General features: G+C 30.1%; 1 protein-coding gene across 1 annotated transcript in view; it reads left to right on the forward strand.

Annotated features, from left to right (window-relative positions):
- Window positions 1-27188, forward strand: part of ADAMTSL3 (ADAMTS-like protein 3) — a 49929-nt gene that overhangs the window by 14433 nt on the left and 8308 nt on the right. Inside the window, exons 3-4 of the mRNA XM_012938980.3 lie at window positions 17913-18197; window positions 25796-26240. Of these exons, the coding sequence (XP_012794434.2) occupies window positions 17980-18197; window positions 25796-26240 (663 nt within the window). The 5' untranslated portion in view covers window positions 17913-17979. The remainder of the gene's footprint in view (window positions 1-17912; window positions 18198-25795; window positions 26241-27188) is intronic.

Below are 27188 nucleotides of genomic sequence, written 5' to 3' on the forward strand. Positions count from 1 at the left end.
CGATTTCCTTTTCAAATACTCAAAATAATTCAGACTGATAGAATAAGGGATGGAGTGCTAACTGGAATTGAAAAAAACGGTCTTTGCAAATGCTTATTCCTCATGTTCTTGAATTCATTTGAAATAACTACGATATTCTTTAATATTTAAAATAATATAGAATCGAGGACTTTTCTTATAAACCAGTATACTATTCGTCTCTAGCCAGTATAATTAATTATACACACTGTTTTCTAGAAATATGATTAGAATGTTTCCTCAATTTACTTTTTCACTCAAAGCATACCGTAAATAGGACATTAAGTAAATCAAACACATTCAATGAAGCACATTATAAGAAAAGTCAGTTTTTTAATTAGAATAACATGGTATTACTATTAAAATTATTTATGGAGTGTTAACAAATGACTGAATTTTTGAAAAAATACATTTAAAAGTCTCTATAGAAATGGAAATACAGACTGACAAAACAAAGTTATTGTTAACTAATGTCGGACTTATAAAACAAAATATCCTTACAATATATGATACATGATGACACTATAATACGTATCGCTAAGATCTTAACAATTATTTCATGAAAATAAAAATAATTCTCCCCAACATATTGTGTAATCAATGTTGTTTTGTATGCAGGAATTTGTGGGCTTAGTGTATTTCGAGGTGAACCCTGGAGCCTGATGAGTTCCCTTGAACATAACTATGAAGTTATATCGATATCCTAGATCTTTTTGATGTAGTCTTTATAAGTTCGATCAATTTTAGTCGAGAAACTCACTTAAAAAGAAAAAAACGAATATGGAGTGTTAAATCAATTTTTATGGTATATGACTGTTAAATTCATTATCTATAAAGTTCAAAATTAATAACGTTAGAGCTAATGTTGAATATTGGAAAGTCGAAACTTTGATTAAGAATACGATTACTCATTATTATAAATGACTTCATAACTAGAGGTTGTTATTTCGATTACTCAATCTAGTTACCTATTCCATGACTTAACCGTTTCTGGACACTATTAATCATCTTTGTATGATATTCACCGCTTTAAAATAATAGAGTCAAATCTCAAAGTCTTCATACCCGGAACAAAACTATATATCATCTATAACTTCTGGAGAAAGAAGATGACAAAATTGCTAGAAATAATTCAAAGAGTAGTTAAAAACATGAATTTCTGTGGTTTCCATACTTATTGAATGGTTAATCGGATATAATAAAAAAAGTTTAAGATTTGAAATTTACTACCTGGAAAACGTCTCTAACTATTGAATAGTTTGAAATTAGTAGGATATGTAGGGCCCTTTATTTCGTCGTCATTTAGGTTGGAAGATGTTTGTTGACGGACTCTCGACTTTAGTGACCCGAGTTCTGACTCCAAGTTGATCATATGAATGGTTGTTACTGAAATGTGTGTGTCGCTTATCCTCGTATATAATCATCGACTTGAATTGCGTTAGTCAATAACGGAATCAAATAAGTCAAACAACGAGAATGGACTTTTGAATACATATATTTTGTATATGAAGCGAATGGAACAGATTGAAGCGAAACGACGCGCAGTGGAGTTGGCGGGTAAACCAACTCCCATTTCATCATGCGTTAATTAACACTTATAGTCACACCAATATAAGTTACTGACATGTAATGAAAGGGATGGGAAGTGTACACACATATGCGTTCATATAAAAACAGTCAAGATTGATAAGCGGATAATTAACAAGGTCAAAATGTGATTCAAGTAGAATGAATAGATTCGGCTGTCCGAAAGCTAGAATAAGGTATATGGGCTTAACATAATGACCGACACTACAGATACAGTAAACGTAGAACAATTTTCATTATCGTTACTTTTTTGACAAGTTTGTATTAAGTCCGTTTCATGTGCTGTGAATCAAGGCTGTATCGTTTTTTGTAGTAAATGTATACTCTTGTTGATTTTTCTTGTGGTCTGATATTATGAAGTGTAGTTTAAACATTCCCAAACATTTTAATCACTAATATGGTTATCCAGTTTCATCTCTTCAAGGAGCAATTTCAAGTGCGGTTTACATTATCAATATAGCAATCACTTTTTAAAAACAAAACAACTTAGGTCTCTTAAGTGAACCGAAATACTGCGAAACATATATTCTGTTCTACAGAACACTCAAATTTTTTAGTGATTTGCATTTCTCAATAATTTTCGAGGTATCAACACTGTAAAAATTAGCCAAACTCTATAGTCATGAGAATGCGAAAATTTCTTCTCTTCACTTTAACACTTTTTTAATTGTGCGAATATATATATTTCATACAACTCAACCTCAGTGCAAACAATCTGGTTCGGTTTTGAAAATCACTTAGCGCTGCCTATTTTTTTCAAATGTCTGAATTCTCTCATAACCTACCTCTCCCTTTTAGCGTTCACCTTTAACGGTTGTTGTGTTAATTGGATTAAAAAGAAAATTAGATCTTAATCAAGAGCTGAATAACTTAGATTACTAATGTGAACTTTTAATAGGTTGGTATGTTAAGCATTCACAAGATATAGCACTTCACAAATTATCTACAATAGTAATAATTTAATAATACAGCAACTATTTATGATATATAATTACAAAATTATTAAATTGTCAAATAATTATGTCATTGACTACTACTTGGCAATATGAATAATGTCCAAAATTTAGTTGCCTAGGTTAATTTAAATGACAATTAAAATGTATAGTTGAAACTATTTACAAATGTCTATGCTTAAATATGATTGAAAATGAAATATAATATTAGTATCTATCAAGCCGAAACAATTTCAATACTGATTAACTTACTACATCTTTTAATACACGTTTATATCCTGCTGATAAAAGTAACTAATAATATTTATTAATCATCTATACATTTTACAACCTATTCACCTTAGAATATATATATCATATAGAACTGAATTTATCTATTCTTGTAAAGTATAATTAAATGAAATCCTTAACGAAATGAAAATAATGGCAAAAATTGTAGCATATTAAATTCACTTGGTGTTGTTTACTTGTATCTTCCCATTGTTATTTAAGACTGCAAATAATTAGTCTCTTATTGGAATATGTGCATTCTGTGCGGACTGCTTCGATATTGCCTTAGGTCAGAAGCTTTATAAGCAAAGATGGATAATGGCTTGCACTGGAATCCAGGATGAGCGTTTCGTCCTATTTGGGACAAGTCAGCTGGATGTAGCATGTTATTTTGGGTTCAGGATCGTGATATTGATAAGTATTATTCTTGATGTAAAAATAAGTTTTACTTTTGTACTACAAATTACATTTATTCATCACTGACATTTTGAAAATTGTGGTGATCAACTTTAAACGAAAACACCAAATGGCTAATCATTATTAAAATAATACGATAAATTTTCTTAGCAAATGAGTTTTTTTTATTTTAGTGATAATGTATCACCAAATCGTTACATCATCACATCGTTCACACATATTCCTTAACTTTTGGCTTTGTTGTTGAGCAATCTTTAAATGATCCGGTCTATTGTTAAAGCTTTTTTGTATAGAAAGTAAATGAATAAACGTAATATGATATTTGTCTAAATTATATTCTTGGGTTTTATTTTAAATGTCACATTCTATTTAGAATGAAGAACGATAAAAGAAGAAAACAGCGGCAAATTAACATATATATATAATTAGTATCTTATTGGCTATTCACATGGTATTTTAACACAACACGAACGAAATTAAAATCTCTGTGGTAATGAGGTCCTGTAGTTTATTTAGTAGATTATTACCTAGATCAATTGAAGGTTGCCGGTCGAAATTTTGTTGCGAGCCACAGTTTTGTCTTTGGTCATCTTTCCCGAATATATATGCATATACATATATGATTCTGCTGACAATTTATAAATTATATTAATCGTAAATGTTCCCACGTCATTTCATAAACATGTTCACTACTGATTATTTTGTTAGAACAGAACTGTGAATTAAGCTTACCCATAAAATATCGCACCATGTTTTATTATTAATACATGAAAAACCTAAGTAAACTATAATGATTATGAGTTGAACATTTAACTAAAACCTGTGTTAACAGAGAAACAGAACTCTTTGGACATTTAATTAAACATAATATTTACAACTAATTATAAACAGAATGCATTGACTTTATTAAAGTTATTTAGATATCCAAATACAGTTTGATCTGATTGGCTTCAAAATGATCATCACCATATTTAATGTTGATAATCACAATACAACTGAAAGCTCCTCAGCTTTGAAATATGCTTTATTATAAGCTGATTTTGGCAACGAGATTAACTGAAAATCAATGACTAGCGAGCAACAATATCATTGTAGCTTGAAACTATCCAGTATTCCTCCCTCTGAAATACTCTAGTAATCCATTCTGGGACCTAGGAGTTTCATATTTGATTTTTACACATATTGGAGATAACATTTTATAACGAATAGTATTTGAAAGCATACATTCGCTCAAAGAGCAGGCGATCGGTCTAAAACCTGATTTCAGAAACAAAATAATTTTTGTCAGAAATCTAAATGAAATACACACAAGAAAGTATGAGGAGTTCAATAGGTTTTAACTAGCATAATAATGTAACGATATGTTAAACGTTTACCATGTCAGTGTTTTGAAAAAAAAGCAGGTTAGGTTAAAAAAGCGCTTTTATTAAAGCGCATTTTCTAACATTAAAAATCACATGAATGCAATTGACATCATGTTATAGTTTGCAGAAAAAAAACTTAACTTCATTCATGGTTTCTGTGGTAACGTTTCAATTTTTTAAAGCTTCCGTTCTGTTTTAAATGATGTAACGATGTCATTAATCAGTACACATTTTAACTGAAACATGACTTTGCAAAAGGATAGAATAGATGTTTTTCTCATTCACCTCCATTTTAATTTCAAAAAAATACCCTTAGCAAAATCAACAGTAAAATGTTAACTTTGTTGATTTTGCTTTTCTGAAAGATGAAATAATTTTTAATTTTATTACAATGAGATTTGTAGAGATTATAAGATTTTCATAGTTTAAATAATGAATCGACTTTAGCTAGATTATCATTGAAGATTTGGATGCACTGAACGGCTGTTTTGTTCTAGTAAAATACATCCATAACACACGAAAATTCTACCATTCCCAAAAATCCCCGTATAATAGCCTCAAATCAACTCTCGAAGTTCCACAGAGAAGCCATGACAAATGAAGTGTCAGGTGAGGGTTGTTCCATATCATGAGTTGATTGAAATATGGCATTAACACCTTTAGACGCCAAATATTCGCGTGTTAGACTCATGGTCTTAGATTTGAGTTCTGGATGTGGTGTCGTGGATAAGCACTTTTAAAGAATCCCATACTGGGATGATATGACCGTTTAGCGCACCCTGGTTACCAGTAGTGTTCTAACTTACATCAATTCGTTATTCACGAGCAACGTTTTGATTCGTTAAATAAACAACTGTACCAACTATAATACAGTGAATAAATAATTAGTGTTGGAGTGACTGGCAAGATAATTGTTTTATAGTTATAATACTAATAGTAATAGATATACCATAACTCGAGTCCCTAATAATTTGTAAACATTCAAGTAGATATAATAATGCTGAGTTAATTTCAGAATTGTTTATTACAAGAATGAACTGAGAACTAGTAGTCTCTTCACTTAATGCAAATAAATTAAATTCTCAAAGTTCTTGAAAATTGATTGTAACTGAGTGCTGTCTAATAATGTTAATGCAAAACCTCCATACATTTTAGTAAGCAGACCTAACGCAAATCCCAGGGGAATTATAAGTTCATTCATCAAACCGAAATTGTCAACTTTATTTTCTGATTACATTTATTGCATAGAAAAACAAATTCTAATATCAATCGATCCAGGTTAACAAATGGATTACTTTATAATTAAAAAAATGGAAATAATGTAAATGATTTCAATATTCTTAGTCTGAAAGAAAACAAATTACAAAGTACATTGCATTCTTTGTAAAATAACAAACAAACAAACAACAAAACACATGTCATTAACAGTTTAATAAATTGACATTACTAGTATAGGGGTTGTGGAGATTATCAAGTTTTTTTTATTGAGATCATGAACCGATTGATGTTAGACCACTTTTGGAAACCTGGAAGCACTGGACGGCCATTTCGTCCTGTTGTGGGGCACGCACTGCTGAGGAGTCCCACAATGAGACGAAACGGCTGTCCAGTGCCCTCAGGTTTCCAAAGGTGATCTGACATCAATCGGTTCATTATCTTAATAAAAAAAAATTGACATTAGTTTAAACAGTGCAGACGTTAAAAATAGTTTGTCACTTTATAATTTAACCGACTATCATTAAAATTGTGTTGGTTAAAGTTTCATAAAATGAAGAATAAATGATAGGTACGATAAAATAATTTATATGGTATGATAGTACAAAAGTCGTTAGTTAGTGACTATCTAACTATTATGTTAAAAAAATTATTTTTAGTCAAATTACACGTACAGTTTTATGGTAAAATTAACAGACATTTTGAAATGAAGAAAAAAAGTATGGTAGAATAGTTTTATTTCCCAAATCTTATAAACTATAATTACTGATAATCTTGATCATATGACATTTAACTCGTTATATTGCTATTTCTTATTCAATATCGTTACGTAGATACACATTTAAATAATAATAAAATGCACAAAACATTTGAATGAATCAAATACTCAAACAAATGTTAAGTGTAGAAGGTCAACTTTCCATACAACTTCTTACAAAACGAAAATAAATATCACGTTACATGATCATGTATTTCAATGAAAACAAGATAAGACTAACGTTAGCACATTTGAAGATGAATATCCGTCGATCAGGATTGATTTGTAGAAAGAATTATTTTCGAAATTGCCAAAATCGGATTGGATAATTCAAAAAACGCATTAAAATACCATAAGTTTTCTAATATCTGTATTTTTATACTCTAGTTTTTTAGGGAAAGGTAAATGAATGCTAAACACTGAAAGTTAAAACTTTTGGCAAAAAAGTTGCAAATGATCCATATATATATTAAGATAAGTATTAAATAAATAGAAATAATTTTGCCAACTGGTCTACGTTTATTCACCAGTGGAAACATAGAAACGGTGCAATCGCTTCATCCCAGTCTTTGACTCTTTAGCAATGTGCATCCATGACCCCTCACACAGGGATTAAACCCACCATCGTCGACCTCGCGCGTAAATGCTTAGTTTCTAAACTATTAGGCTGCCATCCAATGATGTTAATTTCCAACTTTAATCAATCCACGACATTGCGCCACCATATTCCATTGTATTTGGTTGGTAATTGCCGCACGCAATGATAGTCTAACGTAAATCGGTTCATTATTTCAAAGACATCTAACCATATCTAACGATTTTACTAAATGCTTAACACTATTGAATACCATCTCGTACATGAGACTGATATAATATGAAACGTGCTCAGAAAATGTAAATTTGATTTATTAGTATATACAATTGAACTTTTACAAAACTAATTGTTGTATACAGCCTCTAAGGTGGTAATGCACTGAATACAATAATATAGAATAACTGATAGTTAATATGTGAAAATTACTTCATAAGGCATGAATTCTACATGAACATTTGTTGTATACCACCAATTAATTCCTAATGTATGATACTTGTTCAAAGTTTAAACACCCAATTGTAATGATCTTTTATTACCTTTCTACTTCAAACCTTATTAGTGTTTGGTGACTAATTTTTAATAGTTATTATATGTTGAATAAGAGTTTATTTAGAATTATTTCTGTTACTGACCAGTTTCTAAATTACCTTACTCTATCAGGATCTAACATTATTTTAAAGCATTAAATTATATGCGAACTTAGGAATGTTCATCTGTATTTTTTACTCTTAACTATACATAAATTACATTAAACGTAGTAAACTGTTGCTCACTAAGTTAATGTTTCATGACAAATGTTCTTGATCAAAGAAATTTAGTTGTAACCGGTAAATCGAGTATTGGCGTATTCAAAAACATCTCTAAAGATAAGAAGATAGTTTCCGACATCTTTTTCTAAGCACCAAGAAGTTGTGTTCTCATAAAATAATGTGCTAATTGCCATGATATGGAGCATTAGTTAATATAAATTGATTAAAATTAAAGAAAACAAACAGCTTAACAGTGATTACCATCCACTGAGAATTTAGCATACTAATTACTCTGTTTAGAATCTGAAAAACTAACTGATTCTGAAATACTAACAAATATAACCACACTACTTTTTAACATTTGACTGAATAATTATCAAGTAAGTGCTACTCGTTCTATTTTAACGTCAGCCAAAATAAATATGACCTCAGTTATCACTTCCGGCAATCTATCCACATTCTTATTACCAATATTAACAAGGAATACGTATATAGAGTCAAACGTAATTCACATTGGTATTCGTCATACAACAATAATCTGACAGCTAACTTCCTTCTAAGTACATCTTTGTGCGAAAACCTATATTTACTTTGACAAATTTTTCAAGATAAGTTGTTATGGTTACGACTGCTTAAACCCAACCATAATTCACGTAATCAAAAAACAATAAAAATTGTTGTGTTTAAAAGAATGGATTATACAGATAGAGGGAAGTGTGAAGATCTAAAGTTAAAAAAAACTAGTGGATTAATATATGCCTCTATATAAAAGTTTTAAAAATTAATTTTGATTAGAAAATGTGAATGTCATAATAATCGCTTTATCAAAAGGGATTTATTCGCACATCCAAAACGAGTCTGTATCGAAAATCACATTTTTAAGCTAAAAAGTGGATATACATTTTTTCTGAGTTCAGTGATTCACAGTACACTGTAAAACCTTTATAGTGATTCAAAAAAAGAGAGAATTCAATTTTCAATTCGCAAGCTTGATGTAAATCGGTATGTATGCGTCTCATCCAGGTGGCCTCTAAAATGTAATAGTGCCTGGACAGGATGCGAATATGCCAATCAATTTTAGTTCTTAAAATCAACATCTAGATAATTCAAACACTTGAAAGCCATAGGTTGTCCACGCTCATTATCTGGATGGATAACACGATTGGTACTTGAAGTAAAATGCTCTGGGTTAAAATCTCAGTGTGAGCACTAACATCGATGCAAGTATACCCATCTAGCGAATCTAAGACAGGATGGAAGAAGCTTTCAAGATACCGCTGCTAGCCACTGTCCAACTTTAATTAAACTTCATTTAGATTAAAAAGAAAAGGAATTTCCATAGTTTAACAGATGCGCCATAAAAAAGGTCCAGTGAATATTCTAAACCTTTTCTCAATAAAACAAAATATCTTAATTCACCAAGAGCATCATGACATTAAGCTTTGCGTCATATCCATGCGGCTACAAAGAACTTCAAAGTTAAATGAGACGAAAGTTCAGAATTTTTTCTGGTTAGCGTTTTTCTACGGGATAAGGTGGCTAACCACATGCCCAAACCTCCTCCTTTGGACCGGTAGTAGCCTCAGAGGGGCTTAAAGTGGTGTTAAAAACAAGATGAGAAACTAGCATGAAAGATTTCCTTATGTACTAACACTAACTGTAAAAACTAACGGTATAAAGTTCAATCACACCTGGTATATTTGATAAATCTAGTTTAAAATCACTAACTTACGGCTAAACAGTTGTTAAGCACTCTTTAGTTTTCAATGATACTTTAGCTGATGATGTTTCTTCAGTATTGAAAAAAAATTTCAAAAATAACAACAATACCAAACAACCAATTTTTAACTAGAAATAGGTTTCTCTCATGAAAATCTGTTTATTTAGTCAACAGCTATTCTTAATATATATGATTGGAAACATGATTTAAATAACTACCATATCATAGTTTTATCAAATCTAAATCTCTCATCATTATTCTCTCTTTCTCATTCCTTGTCAATTGATCAATTGTTGAACTAAATATATGAAATTATTTTCTAATTCTATTGAATTCATATTAACATAAATGTAAAAGACCAAATATGATGGAATGAGTATAAAACAAACTAAATGTGAATTTATTGTCGAAATTTTGTAGTTCATCTTTGTTTTGATTTGAGTTGACTTCATCTCACTGTTTGATACCGGATTTCAAAAGGACTGTTATATATTGTGATGTTTCTCAATGAATTCATTTTACAAGTGCGTGTATGCTGTTTGTAAGATCCGTAATTTTCTACCACAGAGTACATCAAGTTGTTTGCAGTGTATAAAATTATTTACTTTGGTAATTAACTTGTAATAACCGCATTCGGTATTGATTTACTATATCGATAAGAACAGCTTTGAATATACTGAATAAATATTGTGTTTATTTATAATAATTACATTTATACTAAATGAAAACTATTCCACTTTTCATTTCATACACCTATTTACTTGATCGGTAAGTTAAAACTACTAAAACGCTCAATTATATCTCTTTAATTTATATTTAAATAAATCTATAAGATGTATATCGTCCTATGAATATTCTCTTTATCATAGAATTTACTGACTTGTGTTACACACTTCCTTAAAATGTGAAAATTGACAGTTATAAGCAATGGTACCTAACTGCCACTTTCTAGTTTAGGGAGACCACTCTTGAAGTAATTATGAAGAATTGTTTATACATTTAATTACAATCGTAAATTAATTCACAACGCAAATTCACAAAAGAAAACTCATGTATTAATAGGTTAATAATACTGATACAATGATTACTGCATGATAACCAGTAAAAATCTGAGAACAAAGGACAACTATTTCTTCCTTCAGTATGCGTGTGACACTTCAGAAGAGTTAAATCACATTCTACAGGGATTTAAGCCTGAACATTTCAGACTTTGAAAAGATTTCATTAACTTAATGATGAAAAGCTGTCATTCAATGTTTCAAATTTCTAACTTAAGTCATTGACCTATGTAATATTTTTATTTATAAATTGGACTTAACTTATTTACTCAGTTGACCTACTTTCATAATTCTACAGGAAGACTTCGGAAATGCATAAATTTTCTCAAAATGCTCTATAAAGATCGAGCTTATGGTTGTAATATAAGACCAGTTAACCTTCAGATTATTTTTTCTTATGCAATTAAGGTATATTTATACTGATAACAATTTGCTTAATGAAACGCAGATATATCCATCGATTGGTTGGCTGAGTGAATGTATCTGTTTTCGATTAATGTAAGCTGTTCATCTTAACTATAATTTTCATCAAGAACAAACATCAGGTAAAGCATTATTGAAGACCAAAATACAATGAATAACTTACTGATCTTCATTAGAGAAGCTTCAGTAGGATTACAGTCAACGATATTCAGGTACAACAGCCTAGTAAAATTCGATAGATTTATTCGACAAAATATTGAAATCAGCCAGTTGGCGACTTTTAGGGAAATTTTCCACGGATGACGTGATTAACTTTACAGGTTTCAAAAGGTTTTGAGATTTGCGCGTAATTCATCCTTTAACTACACTTCGAAATATTGATTTAATAGACATTGTTTAGTCGAAAGTTGATTTCCACCATTAAATGATAACAGAAATGTTTACCTCATTTATAAATAAAAAGATAATAAATATTTACTAAATATTAGAAAACGTATCAACGACGAAAATCTTATCGTTTTAATCATACTTATCAAATACAGATGCACACGATCTCTTAGGCAATTATAATTATAGCCATTTTCATTGAAAATGATTCTATTTAGTGAACGCTTTATAAGTTTCCTACTTCTGTTGTAAATGACAAACAATATATAGTAAAGGCTACAAGTGGTTTAAAATAGTCAACAGAAAACCCAAGACACCGGTTTCGTGTTATGTGATGTCAGTCAACAAAGTGTTTTTGTAATTTTGACAGAAACAGTGCTGTCTAGCAGATTTGACTCCCAGTCATTTGAATGCACAGTTTGACACGTATCACTGAGTTAATTATCCTGCGACTGACCTCTTGTAGGACTGGGAGATATTCAAAATTATTCGACTACTAAGTAGTGACCAATTTAATGTTTGTCCGGTCCTTTTTTAGTGGTTATCAAATCTTGCCAATCACCTTATAAAATGGACGATAATCTAAGTGTCTCGATACAGCGTGCTTTAAGGTGTGATGGTTAAAAATTCTAATATCACTGTAATAATATGAGAGTATCAGAAATCCGCTGAACTGCGTAGAATTACGCTTATGACACAATTATGAAGTATTAAATGGATAGAGATCATGGTTAGAACGAATTTTAAGAGGATATAATAATTAGAGATTCAGTCTATCTTTACAGTATTGAACACTGCAGTGTGGTATTACACCTTACAATTATTTGCACTTCTTTGACAATCTAATCTTCTCACAACACTTTTCACTTTCCGCTTTTATTTAGATTAATAAAATCAAATTTCATCTCTGTAAATAACCATTTGAATTTTTAAAAATAACTGTTAAATTAATCCAATTGTGACAAATCATGGAAGAATTTCATTCAGCCAAGTAATTGTATGCAACCTGCAAAACACCTAAACAATACACATACATTAGTTCCATTACGTACAGAAGCTAAAACGTAGTATGAATTTTATTTCCATAAAATAAAACCATGAGCCAAATTCCTAATTTCAGTATCAAATAAACAAAATTTGATAAATTCTTTTTATCAAACTTGAAATAATGTATCCTTTATAAATGGAATGTTAACAGAAGTAACCAATGGGAATCAAGTAATTTATTTAGCTATTCACAATATTCATTTACTAGGTTATATGAGTTTAAGTAATGAACTATTTTCTTGAATTCAGAACACACTATATCATAAACTAATCTCTATGAGTAATTTGAAAAACCTAGTTGATTGACTAAGTTTATATATATATATCGAGAGTGGGAGAGAGTTGTATTCACATACGTTGGAAGCAGTATTCGATTGAATATATTACATAAGCATTGTCAAACTAGAGAGTATGTTAGTCATTTTATGTCACATGAATCACGAACAATTGGTATTTGTTGAATAACAAGGGATTATTGATTCAGTTTAAGTAATGTCATGTTTATTTAAGTTTGAAATAGTTCAATCATAGAAATATTTAGTAAAATAAAGTAAAACTTTATTGATATTTGGAGCTTTTCATTTACTGTGAAAAGATTCAGTTTATAATCAATTGTATTAAGATTACAATTAAATAAATAATGTAGTTCGTTTGATGAAATTTAGAATGGAAGTTTGAAATAAAAGAGATAATGGATCAAGATAATTAAACTTAGAAATATGATATTCAATAAAGTAATTCAGATTGAAGTAGACTTCTATGCGTACGATTTAACCAATTTAAAGATAATCAGAGACACAAGTAACCAGTCTAACAATACATGAAATTGATTTATTAGTTTGAAAAAATATTGTAAAAATCAAATTAACTTGAAGAGCAAATGTCGGTAGATTTATTGTAATTATCTAGCAAATAAAACTTTCTATGATGAGGGTTTCAGCTACATAGGGCAATCACAGGCTAGTCACGATTTCCTTCTCCACAGATAGTTCAGATGAAAAAAAAACATGTGAAGAGAAAGGTGAATGAGATGCTCATTGTATGTTTATTTTAAAAGTTCTAGATTCATTAAATATATTCAACATCCTCTCGGTATTTAAGACTTACACTTATTTGTTCAATTTATTCATCAACTCCGTTGTATTAATTTTCTACTATCAAATCTTTCACTTATCAAAATTAGTGATGAAACTTATACACCTATAAATATCCTATATCACATCTATTCAAACCTGAGCATTTTTACTGATCGAATTTCATCAGTTAGGAAGAAGTAGTGTAATGAACGAAAATTTGGTTAAAGTAAACCAATGTACTGTAGTGTGAAAAATTACACGCTGCATTTGCAGTTGTTCCATACAAACTCCATTGTCCTACCATCTATGTCTTTATTTCGACTATTTTTAATTTTTCGTTCTTTCCTTTTCACTGTACTTTCAACTCCTGATAAATACTACTTATATTTGTCCGTACCAGTAGTACTCAGTGCACTGGTGTAATCAATATTCTATGAATTACATCGATCATTCTATCTATATCAATTTGCAACGAAATTTATTCCCCTGTCTATATAGTAGGACTATGATTGAAATAATATATTTTGAAAAACCGTATATAATAATGTAAACTACCTACCGCTTACATATATTCGTTTACTTAATCAAGATTTAGTTAAGAATTTTGAAAACGAAAAGTAGTATCACAATTTTCTGAATTGATAAAAGAAACTTTAATTGTATAGTTTACTTTATGTGCAATTCAGTAAGTTGAGTTTATGTAATAAAGAAATTTTCGACAGAGAATTTTGTTGGTAAAATTATATTTGAGACAAACGACGGTGCTCTCGATCACGTATAACGAAAGCAAAGCTAAGATATAAGCTCAATTAGCTTTTAACAGTAAAAAAGTTTGTGGAGGATGTAACAGAAATGGTTTGCTGTAAACGCATGAAATATTCATTTATGTTTGATTCAGTTATGTATTATAATAAAGATATTTTACAATATCATGTATAGATGAGGGTATGTTTCTACTAATTATTAGTTTCCATATTATAAAACTAGTGATCATTGTAGGCTGCAAACTGTCGTTCTTACACATTTTTTTCATTTACACAGTGTTTTATCAGTGGTGTTTGACTTAATGAAGTTGAGAGTAAAATATTTTCCAAAATTTATTGCTGTGAGAGTGTCCAGATTTTAGTCTAATCTCAACTAATGCATTTTAGCAAGACTGATGCATGTTGGATATCCGCTAGCCGAAAATATGTAACACAATCATACATAGGTTTAGCCACCGATAAAAAACTAGATATCCAGTTATTTTATGTATATTGTTTACAAAACGTACTTTACGAATAAATCATATCTGAAATAGAATTTTCTTTATGAATCCAAACAAGGAAAATACTGATAGTATTGGCTTTAGACTTAGAATGATATATGTGATAAATAAGTGTGAATTTTGCAAAAAACGACTACTTACTTATTTCTATGGTGTTTGGAAAAATTAACTCGTATATGTTGGGCTTCGATCTTAAAGCCATGTAGCTGAGTTATTAGAATACCAACGAAACTTGTGTGAACACTGACCTTCCAATACCTTACAGCAAATTAGGTACATTTATTCTGAATAAACTAGTTGTTAAGTCCGTAATATATTGCACATTTCCATGACTAGTAATAACTGAGAGTATTATATACATACATTTTGACTGGTTCACTGTAATTTATACAAATGGCATAAAAGTATCATCACCTATTCGTTGTCTTTATGAATTTGAGAATAGCATACGGAAATAACTAAAACTGCTTAAAAGTTGATTGAATTACTAACAGTATGAAGATATTGTTCAGCATTTTTAAGTAAGGAATAACTACTGCTGTAAAGAGTTTCCAAATTGAAAAATAATCGACATATGTTATGTCTTAATAGTTAAGATGTTCAACTTTCATGTATGAATTTCGAATCCTACCTTATCTACTACAGTATGGACAACTAAGTAGTTCCACCAACCCTAAATATTAACTATGACTGAAAGCCGAGTGCATAAATCTGTGCTCGATAGACCACCTCGTGGATTTTTTCAGCAATTTACCAATTCAAACTTTATACAATAGTATAATAGAGAAGTGTGAAAACGTTTTCCCTAATGCGTAAAACGTGAATATCAGGGTAGCTGAAAATTACATTACATATTATCCCTCAGCTATTTATTGTTCTTTTTAATTGATTAATTGACTATATCTTCAAAAATATACTCGACAAATTTCAGAAAGCAGTGATTGTGATAATCGATGAAGTTTTTGTTTTAGAAATTTACAAAATTTCCCAGGATCTACATTTTTGAAAGTTATACAAATTTTCTTTAGTTTCTTCAATAAATGTAATTATTGTCACGCAATATTTATACATTTTCTAAAAGTTAAATGGTATCATGACAGTCGATTGCCAAAATCATGATTTGAATGATGTGAATTTATTTTTTATGAAACCTTTTTTAAAGAAATGATAACTGGTTCAGTAAACAATATGATAATAATTTCAATGGTTGAAATCATGAGTCAGTTGAAGCCAGGCCACCATGGAAAACATAGAAGCATTGGACGGCCGTTTTGTCCTGTTGTGCGACTCCTCATCAGTGCGCATCCACGATCCCGCCCCACGAGATTCGGACTCAAGACCTAACAGTTTCACGCGCGAGCGATTATCCACTAGATCACTGAGCCATCCAGTTCTTCCATGTTTTCCATGGTTGTCTAGTTTCAACTGACTCATGATCCGAAACATTGCATTTACTATGATATCCACAAAATCCCTTCTGATATTAATGTAATAATATACAATAATGTTTAATGTAAATTTTATAAATTTAATTTCATGAGTTCATACTACTGAAAAGTCTTAAAATAAAAGGTAACAGTTATTGAATTCCCCTCAATAGTCACTAATTCTCCAAATGTTTTTTACTAGTGATTAAACTAACTTTATGTAATGAGCTTAAACAAACTGAAATCATGAAATAAAAAGATCTAATTTAAAATAATTGGCGTAATGTATATTAACGCAATATAGTTTGAGTAATTTGACCATGCATTACCTCTTAAAGAAACTTATATATGAGAAATAAAATAATAAAACTAGACGGATCCGAACACAAAGAAGAACGAAGATCACAAGTCCAATTTATAATAGTTTTGTATGGTGCCGTCTCTGATATTGTCGATCAAGTTATGACCAATCTTAATTGTTATATGTGTATCTTTTGTTCAGTATTTAAAACGAAAGGTTGTGAGGCTCAATTCCCAATATAAATATCAAATTAGATGCAGGCGCATCCTGCTGACGAGTCTCAACTGGAACAAAACGAGTGTTTTGCGTTAAACTGTCAACGATAATCCGCTTGTACTATAAAAGACAGTAATAAAACACAATTTAAATCACACCACATTGGATATAAAAATTAGATCAATATTAGTAACAATAAGTTTGGCGAAATATTATATTCATCTACATTTACTATCCATAGTTTTGTGCTTTATATTTTTTTTCTCTTTACCCGTCTTTTCCTATATTTCTATATCTTTCCAGTTTGACATTTCCAATTATCATATATGGGTATTCCAACAATTCAAAATACATTGCTCTAATGTGTAATACATCAATTCCGATAAATTTCGCCTTCTGAATGGATTATCTAGACTTCATATATCCATTTTAGTTAAGAATCAAATAGTATTTTTGAACCTATTTATTTACTGAATTCATTACATAAATGTATATTCCTGAAAGAATTCAGTGTTCTTTCTAAGTAGAACTGAACTAACTTTCCTATGGATAATCACAGTTTATTGAATAATAGCGAGAAATTTCATTATTCATAAAGATTAAAAAAACTAACATGTGAAGAGGCAGTCATCAAAGTATAGTTTCAAATCGTTTATTAATTAATCCACTTAGAAGTGTCCTGTTATTTAATTTTAACTGAATCGTAATAAATTCATCGTGATATTTGTTAGCTTGTCTAGGAAATGCTGGATCTGTGTTAAATGCAAGTTAGCACCCGTTAGAAGTCTTGTGAGGACTGATGATTCCAGAAGGATTTGAACCCATCTTATCCAACTTCACGATTTGAGACGTTAACACTAAGCTATTCGGCATGCAAACATGTATATACCATTATAATCTCAAAAACCACTTATTCGGTTCCTAAAAAAAATAAAACATTCATAAGTTTCTATTGCATTCCTATTCATTCAGAAACTTTCAACAAATACGAACAATAAATTCCCCTTTAAGCTTTATTATAACTTGTAATTGTTTTTTCTTGATCTTTATTCATTCATTTTGTAGAACAGATCAGTATACAAACATTAGCAAAACATATATAATTGAATTCTTCCTGTTGATCATTAGAATAATGTATTTTCAATTAAACATTGAGTCAGTTCTATACTCAATTATGGAAAAATTCAAAAGAACACTTAATATATTTATAATGTTTCAGTGGAAATATCCCATAAAAAGATCTTTATATTCATATCAGAAAATTAATCATTCAAAAAATGCTTCTTTAATTAAAAAATCATTTATAATATCAATGTTGGTGAGTTTGATTCTGATGGAAATTTCAGCAATGTAAGTTCATTTTTAGTTAGTATATTAATAATAATATTTTGTAATGAATCACTTTTCGTAAACAATCGTAATACAAATTTATTTATCCAGTTATCGAAAGTTTATTAAACTATATAGTTTGTATCAGAAGAGGTTTTCGTGGATAGTATAGTAATCTCGCATGCGAACGCTTAATCTTTAGACCAATGAGCCGGCATCCAACGGCACTAATATTTAACTTCAATCGATCCATGCTCTTGCATAAATTTTCATCAATTGTTTGAGGTGGATAACTGTCCCATATCCGACACGGACTTCACTGGCTACGACTTCTCACTAGAACTCCAGGAAATCCAAATCGAAGCTAGTCACTAGTGAGCACATGATTATTATCAGTATGGGGCTTTGAGGGGATTGTAGATGTTCCATACTAGAACAAAACGGCCGTTCAGTACTTCCAGGCTTTCAATGGTGTTCTAGCTTAGATTGACTCGTGAATTCAACTGTTAAATTACTTTATTCCTCACAAAGTCCCATACTGAAAACATACAATTTCAACGCAAACTCCATAAAAAATCACGATAATTTTTACAGAAACACAAAACCTTAATTATTTACATAATTCACAAGCAATAAATCACGATATGTACCTGTCAACCAAAAACTCAGTGAATTTTTAGCAAAACATTTGATAGAAATATTTCAATGTCTGAATTCTATCTCAAGTGAATTCTAAACATATCCTAAGGTATACAAGTATTCATGATAATAGTTAAAACATTGAAACAAAAATTATTCATATCTGTATTCCATTGTCGGTGTCCAATGGCAATTTAAGTAGGTTGTTTAGATCCCTTGAGAACACGATTCTTAAACGTAAGAATGTGTTCAACTTTTACAAAAATATTTCAATTCCTATGACATTTTCTAGATGAAACATAACAATAGTGACAATAAAGAAATTAAGATTATTTTTTTCTGTTTTGGATAGGATATTGAATTGATATATTAGTTCGGCTCCATTATAGTATACTTTCAAAAGATTTTAAATTGTTTTATTATGTAAGTTGCATTATTGAAAATCATCTTAAACTATTAAAGAACAATGAATGTTTATTTCTTGATTTTATTACTTAACTTTTGATGAAAAAATACAAAAACAAGTACTTTATGGAAATATAATTTCAATCATTGAATAGTTTTGAAAATGCAAAGTTGTCATGACAACTATCTCACATTTGAATTTAACTGAAAAGTGGGTAGTAATAAATGAACAACCGTATAAAACATTATATTTTGTTGCTAATTACCAAAGTTTTAAGAAGTATATTGAATAATGTACATCAATAAGTTGAAAATTGGTTTGTTTTTTCAAATGCTAGAAAAGATTTTAGACTTTTAAAAACTGTTAAGTAAACTAGATACATACATCTATTGGAATATAAAAACAAGAACCAATTTTTTTTAAAAAAAGTATCAAAATGAGCTAATCAAAGAACTGACTAGTTGGAGACATGAATTCCATTAATCCATGGGAAAAATGGTTAAAAGAGCACCAACTAGGTTTATCGTTATTGATATTATTATTTTCAGTATGTTTTATTGGCTTCCTCACTAAATTTAATACTGACTTTTTAAATTTATTTCATAAGTAGTGTTAAACTAAATTTGAATGTTTTTTTAAACTAATTACTGCTTAAGATCATATCAGAAATGCAGTGACTCTTCATTTTATTCATATGGATTAAAAATACTTGTTATGTTTCTTCTTAAATGTCGAATTTCTAACAAATAGCTGCTAAGAAATCTGAAGTCAAACATACTGGTAAAATAGAGAAATCAGAACTTTTTAGTGAGTTAGTTTTCTACTGGATGAGGTCACTAATCCCGTACCTAACCCACTTGGGGCCGGCAGTAGTCCCAGGGGGCTCCAGGCGGAGTTAAAACAGTAGAATAAAAAGTACTAAATGCGACTGTTTGTATTTTCTATTCAAAATCATTGAGCTGATTTATATTGTACCAATACTCAGTACGACAAGCTAATGATATTCAGTTACCTTCACATAAAATGGCTTTGGTTGAAGTTAGGTAGCTTTCAGAAAAGAAAAATATTTTGATCTTACAAATCAGGATAAGGGTTATTCAAAGATTAAAATATCTTTTGGTTACTGAGACTAAATTTCACCCTCAAGAAGTTTCAGTATGACGTTTTTCATATTTATATGTCATCATCTTGAGAGCCGTTTGTAAGCAAGAGACGACGGACAGTTAATATATCATAATTTAGGCCTGTTTAACTCATGAATTCACACTAGATTTGAAGGAAGGAATTTAGATCATGGTATTGTTGAACCACTGAGGCGATTCACTACATCCAGAAAATTAATTGCTACCATCAGTAAGGGAAGTGTTTCATTTACGAAATCATTGCTTTAAGAGGATGTTAGTTGAATGAAATCGGTAATGTGGATCATTGAATTCCAACTCACTAGTCTAAAGGTATCACCTGTATGATGAGACTTGGATCAAAACCTATGGAAGTTTATAAGTGCCCTCTGCTATGACATCTTACACCAATCCTAGGTCCAATTTCCTCAAACAAATCATTCAAATGAGTTGTAATACATATTAACAACTTAAAACAATGATTTGTGTGTTTTGAAAGCACTCTGATCCCTATTGTCATTTCTAATTAGGAATCAAATGTAAACAAGTAGGATTTGTTGAGTCAAATCATCTATTTCACCACTAACAAAAATTTAAAATAAGTTTATGTTATGGATGTGCTTTACCATGAAATCCTGGTAGATGTTGACATAAATTACATATTCGTATGTCTTCTACTTATTAACTTTATTCTAACTTTCATTTATTAAGATTGTGACTTTTAGCCGAATAAAACATGATATATATTTCGACTGTATTATAGTAAACAATAACATGGCGAATATATGAACGTCAATGACCGAAGATAACTGAACCCCAAAGGCTTACAAATCTTATTTTTATAAAATTCGTTCAATGCCCTTAACAAAAAGATGAATTGTCAACTAGATGCAAGTAGCATCACATACTATTTATCACGACGTTTCAAGTTACACTTGAGAAGTCTTAACCACAATCACAGAACATAAAAATAATTTAGACTTCGGAATCGTGTGTTTTAAAGATTATCATACGGTGGATGAGCGATCAATTTACTACACCGAACAAATGAAAATTCTGCTAATTAAAAGTTACGGATAAATAAATCCCAATCGCTCAGTACAGAATTTCAAACTTGTTTCTTAATATTTACTATCGTTAATATTCATTAGATATACACAGCAAATTACTCGGAAGATTTCTTCACTATTAATCATTGCATAAGGTGGTCATGATTCATATATCAAAATTATTAGTTGTAAACAGAGAAATTTGGCAGTTTCGAAGCGGAACGACTCTACTACTTAGACGTTAAAGGCTTGTCTAAATACGAATGTTGGAGCCATTGAAATTTATAACTTCAAATGGGTTCTTTTGATTTTCATTTACTAACTTTTACCACAGAACAACATTGAAGTATATTAGTTCTGTTATTCATTTCATTGTTTAATATAATCGGTATAGATTTTAAGGTGTTATTGTTTGTTGGCATGCGTAAAACAGCAGTAAACTATAAATAATTATTTTATATAGTACCGATATGAATAATTTCAGCTTTCGGAACTTTGAGAAAAATTCACTAAATCCGCAGATTCTTGAAAATAATTGGTCATATTAGAATAATTCAAAATAACTGAAAGATTGTTCAGAATTTCGGGACGGATGGTTTCGGGGATGCAAATAATGAATCACAGAAAGCGATTTATTCAAAATAATCCGAGAGAATTTTTTCGTTTTACGAATTATAGTAAACCACTTTACCTACTTATAAGTAGTATAAAACGGATTGTTAGGCTCATGGGTTAATGCATTCGATGGTATTTAGATGACAAATAAACATTTTAATGATTGTTTATTGAATATTAACTCCAGAGGGCTGTAGCGGTTATTTCTAATTCATCCAGTAAGTGATTTTCTTTGAAATTCATATTTTGCAATCAGGCTGAAAGAATTGTCTTTTTAAGTGAATCATGTGGATTTCACATAGCTTTTTCTTCATTCACAGAACATTTTCTTCAGAAAATAATGTTAATTTGATTAGTGTTGACAACCGAGAAACATTGAACATCTACTTCATCCATGCTTAGAAGTTCTATACATCGTAAACTATTGACCTTATATGTTGAAGCGAATTCTTAGAGGTGGCAGTGAATGTGGTAAGTACACATGATATGTCCCGAATTCGGATTAAACAAGTATCTAATGCATCCAAATTTTTCTTCCTCTCTTATCTATACTAATCAATTAGGATTCCTATAGGAACTGATAAAAGATATATAAATCTATATTTATTTACTAACTAAGACTTAATTTAAAACAAGTATCGGAATATTATCAATGCCTCAAAATTCACATTAAAACAAATATTCAAATTTAACAAATAACATTCATTAGTTAAAAGAATAAAATGATCATTGCATAATATCTGAACTTCTTCGAGATTATTACCCTGAAGAAGTCTAGACAAGTTAGCTGGACGAAACTATGGAGTTATTTAAATTTCAATCGCTGAGATTATTTCACATGGAATTTTCACACATAATAAAATGAAATAGTTACGTACTAAGATTTCATTTAATTTCTGTTCCGATAATTAGTGTTTTATGGAATTTTTCTGCTAATTAATTTAATTAGTACAAAAGATTTATGAAAAATTACATTAGTTGGTATTAGTTTGTTTCTTTTTTTCATTCTCTTCCGATACATTTTTTGTCAGACAGAAATTTTAGGAAGTGTACAATGAATCGATTGTTTGTTTATTTGTTTTTTTTTTGAAAAAAAAAGGTTACTCAGAATCAAACTTGATGTACCGCTAATTATGAATGAGAAGATTTAGTTCATTTCGTTATCAAAATGTATTTAAAAGTTTTTTTTCTTCTGAATAATACACTCCTAATTTATTAATTAAACTTTTAACTGATATTATTTGGATACAATATGGCTGATAGTCTGTTGGTATGATTTGATACCTTTTTTAAAGGAGCTTCTAAATTTACTTTTTAATTAGTTTTTCATCATGGCTCTACACTAATATATATGATTTACAATAATGAAATAATACTCATCGAGTGGATACGTTACGTAATGACATATCTGTTATAAATTAACATTGACTAATTGGAAGAAATAGGATTAATAATAATCAAGGTAATTATTCGCAAAATCAAGAAGTTACTACGTTACATAATATATGAAAAAAAGAACGAACAGAATATGTTGATGAATGGTTAGTATAATAATAGTTATGTAAGAATCAAGAGATCAATGTTGAGAATAAGTAGAATACGAAGTTCAAAAAAAAGAAAAAACAAAAATGGACAGTTTATCAATGTTCTACTACAAACGCCCCTATACCGATGGCCAAGGTAGCGAGCGTGGTTGTACAAGTTTCTTTTGGATGCAAAGGATAGGTTTGTGAACATGGATTGCAATGGCTTCAGCAATATGCAAAAGACGCACTCATAAACCATGTGGCAAATTTGATGGGATGTAGCAGATAACCTTAAAAGCTTTATTCAACTCTGCTTGATAATCTGTGTCATCCAAGTGTGCGAGAGTAGAACTCTTAATCCACTCTTACCTGTCCTTCGCTCAACCACGACGGATGGTGTTCTGTTATACGATAACGAACTTGCTGAATTGTACGCCTTACATAACTAGCTCCACAGGAGTAGTTAAAATCGATAAATACACATGGATTTGGCGAATTCAGGCAATCGGTCTTTACTGGCCGTTCTTATTGTGGGGCGGTTGTAGAAGATAGCACTCAGTCTGGCTGCATTAAATGTTTTTTGTACCGCTTTTCTCAATCTCTGAGTCACAAATTCCTAAGTAGTATCATTTAAGAATTGTAATTTTAAGAACAATACTTTCTTAGGAACGGTAGGTACCTTTGTCCTTCTTTTCATCTCCTTCATGTGTTTTTCTATGAATTTCATATATATTAGTGTAGAGCCATGATGAAAAACTAATTGAAAAGAAGTTTCTTCGCTCGATTCGTTCCTTCTTTATCTACCAAATGTCAAAATGGAATTTTCACTGTTTTAAATTAACATTAAATTTTGTTTATGTTTTTAGTTTTAGTTTTTCTGACTGTCAACTAGGTGCACATCTCTTAATGTCATTTCTTCTTAAGTATCCTAAAAATTATCTAACTGGTAACAAAATAATTTATGAGTCAACCAAACTTTTATAAAAACCACCCTAAGTTTAAATTTTCATATAAACTATGTTAGAGAAAGAATGTTATGAGACATAATTAATAATATAAAGACCGGAAGATTGTGAATTCTATCACATATTGCTCCGCGAATACTTACTAGTCACAAACTTATATGAAATAGTTATTCAGCACTCTCTAGCATTATCTAGTTATTCTGTGGGAAAATAAACTTCAAATAAAGGGATACATATTTTCGCATTTACTTTGGAAAAATACAAGACTTAGAGAAAAGGGAATTGGAAAAAGGTTTTTTTATTGATGACAATAATTCAACCAATAAAATTTGTAAAATTAATGAATACAGTGAGACACATTACATTGCAAGCTAACATTATCAAATAAGCTAAAGAAAATATTGAAGTTATGGACAGCAGTTCCATCCTTGTCTAGAACTTGTTCTACACGTTAAAGGATATCATTCCGAGTTCTTAACTCTTCAGTTGGTACTCAAATCATTAATTAAATTATTGATTGATCGGTTTGATGAAACAAAGTTATTCCTCTTTAGTTATCTATTTCACTCGAACCGCCTATCACAAAAATAAGCGCCAAAGTAAGCTAAAATTGCTCATGTATTGACAAATCCAAGGTAATGACAAGAAATATTTCTTTGTATGCTGAGTCCAGGTTACATCTCAAAGAATCCCAAATCTACCATTTCCAATAGATAAAAATGAAGAAATCATGACAGATTTGTACGACCCCATAAACAACCGTACACTCAGTACATGGGTTAGTCGACTGGACATAGTTAAATAATCAATTCGACAAATACCTTCCTCAACTATTATTCATCTAAACTGTTTAATAATCTACCTTTTCATTTATTTTACAATCTTATTCTCTAACTTACTAAATTGGTTCCACAAATACTCCCCTCTCTCACGCTCTCTGAATAATACATTTTACTGTAGTAGATAAGAATGAATTGGGAACAAAATATATTCCAAAAAAGGTACAGGAAAAAAAAGAAATGATATAAAATTACAGGAGAAATTTTTAGCACCTTCTGTATCCATATGTAGTGCTGACTGGTTGAAAAAAGATCAATAAGTTTGTTTGGAATTATTTCTTACTCAAAATGGAACTGTTAGAGATTTATCCACTTAATATTTACCACTTGGGAATTGATAAGTAAACACATGAAAAAACTCCTTGCTCTATACAGATTGCTTTTTTCTCACCTATCTTTACAATTATTACGCTATATGCTACATATTTTTAGGTATAAAAATCTGTATTTTTTTTCCAGTGTTACTCCACCTTTCTGGATGCCTTCGGAGAGTTGGTCTAGTTGCTCTAAAGAATGTGGTGATGGTGTTGAAACACGTCGATTTTTATGTGTTCAAAATGATCATTACAATGCTACGACACTGTTAGATGAATCACAATGTGAACATTTACCTAATCCAAGTGCACAGAATACAGAAAACAATCAAAGAGCATGTAAACTCGGTCCGTGCGGTAAAGGATATCGATGGAGAGTATCTAACTGGGGACATTGTTCACAAACATGTGGTGGACTTGGTATAATGTCTCGTGATGTACAGTGTGTTTATTCAGGCAAAGATGGTGATCTTGTGATATCAGATTTCGATGCATTCTATTATTGTGGTAATTATCGACAACCTGAGAGACATGCATCGTGCAATCGATTTGCATGTAAGCCTGAATTTGTCCCCGAAAAATGGGGTAAGGTGAGTTATAAACTATAAGTTTAAAAGAAACAGTTGTCTCTGAATAACTTACCATTTAGCTAGTTAGAATATATGTTAACTTACGGTCATTTTTGTTCTTTTTATACGTTTTGTAAATTAATTTTCAATATACTGCAAAATATAAATTGATGACCTCAGTTTTATGTTTATATAGTCGTTTTCTCAGATAGAAATGCTTTGTGCGATTAAGTAAAAAGATATGTAGTTGTTCAGTTATTCTAGCTCAATTGAAATAAGACTGTGATGTTAAAGTATCCCATCTAATCAACGTTATCAACCTAAATATCTTTAGTTAGCTAAACTGTGTCAGATAGTTGACAGTGTTTGTATAATCTCGTTAAATATTTTAGTTTTCTAAAGAGCAGTCAGAAGAGACCGTTTATTTTAGTTGAACTTAAAACTACTGTTTCCGGTCAATGATAAAACAGTGGGAAAAGGATAGCTAATGGATTTGTTCTTATTAGATCAGGTTTATATTACAGTTTGAACTTTAAATACAATCAAATTAGTCATCACAAGAGGATAATTCCAAATAAATTTAGAATGTCATCATAGTATGAAACACTATTATGATTGTGCCTTACTTTGGGCTGTATGTGAAATTGTACGCTAATAAACATGGAAATACAATAACTGAGTTCATTGAATGGATTAAATTCTTAATAAAATTAGTTATAATATATGACTGGCTAAAAATCTTATAAAGACACAGAAAATATGTTCGATATTCACTAAATTATGCTGAGTAAAACCCGAAAGAAACAATAAAATCTCTATCAAATAATGCACGTCAGTTAGTATACTCTTATTACATTATTATAAAATCGACAAATCAGATTTTTAAAACCACCGTCGAAAACGCTCTTCGAAAGAGTACATTTTATTTGTCATAATTCTAATTTCTCAGTGATTACTTTTACAGATTAC

This window comes from Schistosoma haematobium, chromosome 3 (genome assembly GCF_000699445.3).
Source record: "Schistosoma haematobium chromosome 3, whole genome shotgun sequence".
NCBI lineage: Eukaryota > Metazoa > Platyhelminthes > Trematoda > Strigeidida > Schistosomatidae > Schistosoma > Schistosoma haematobium.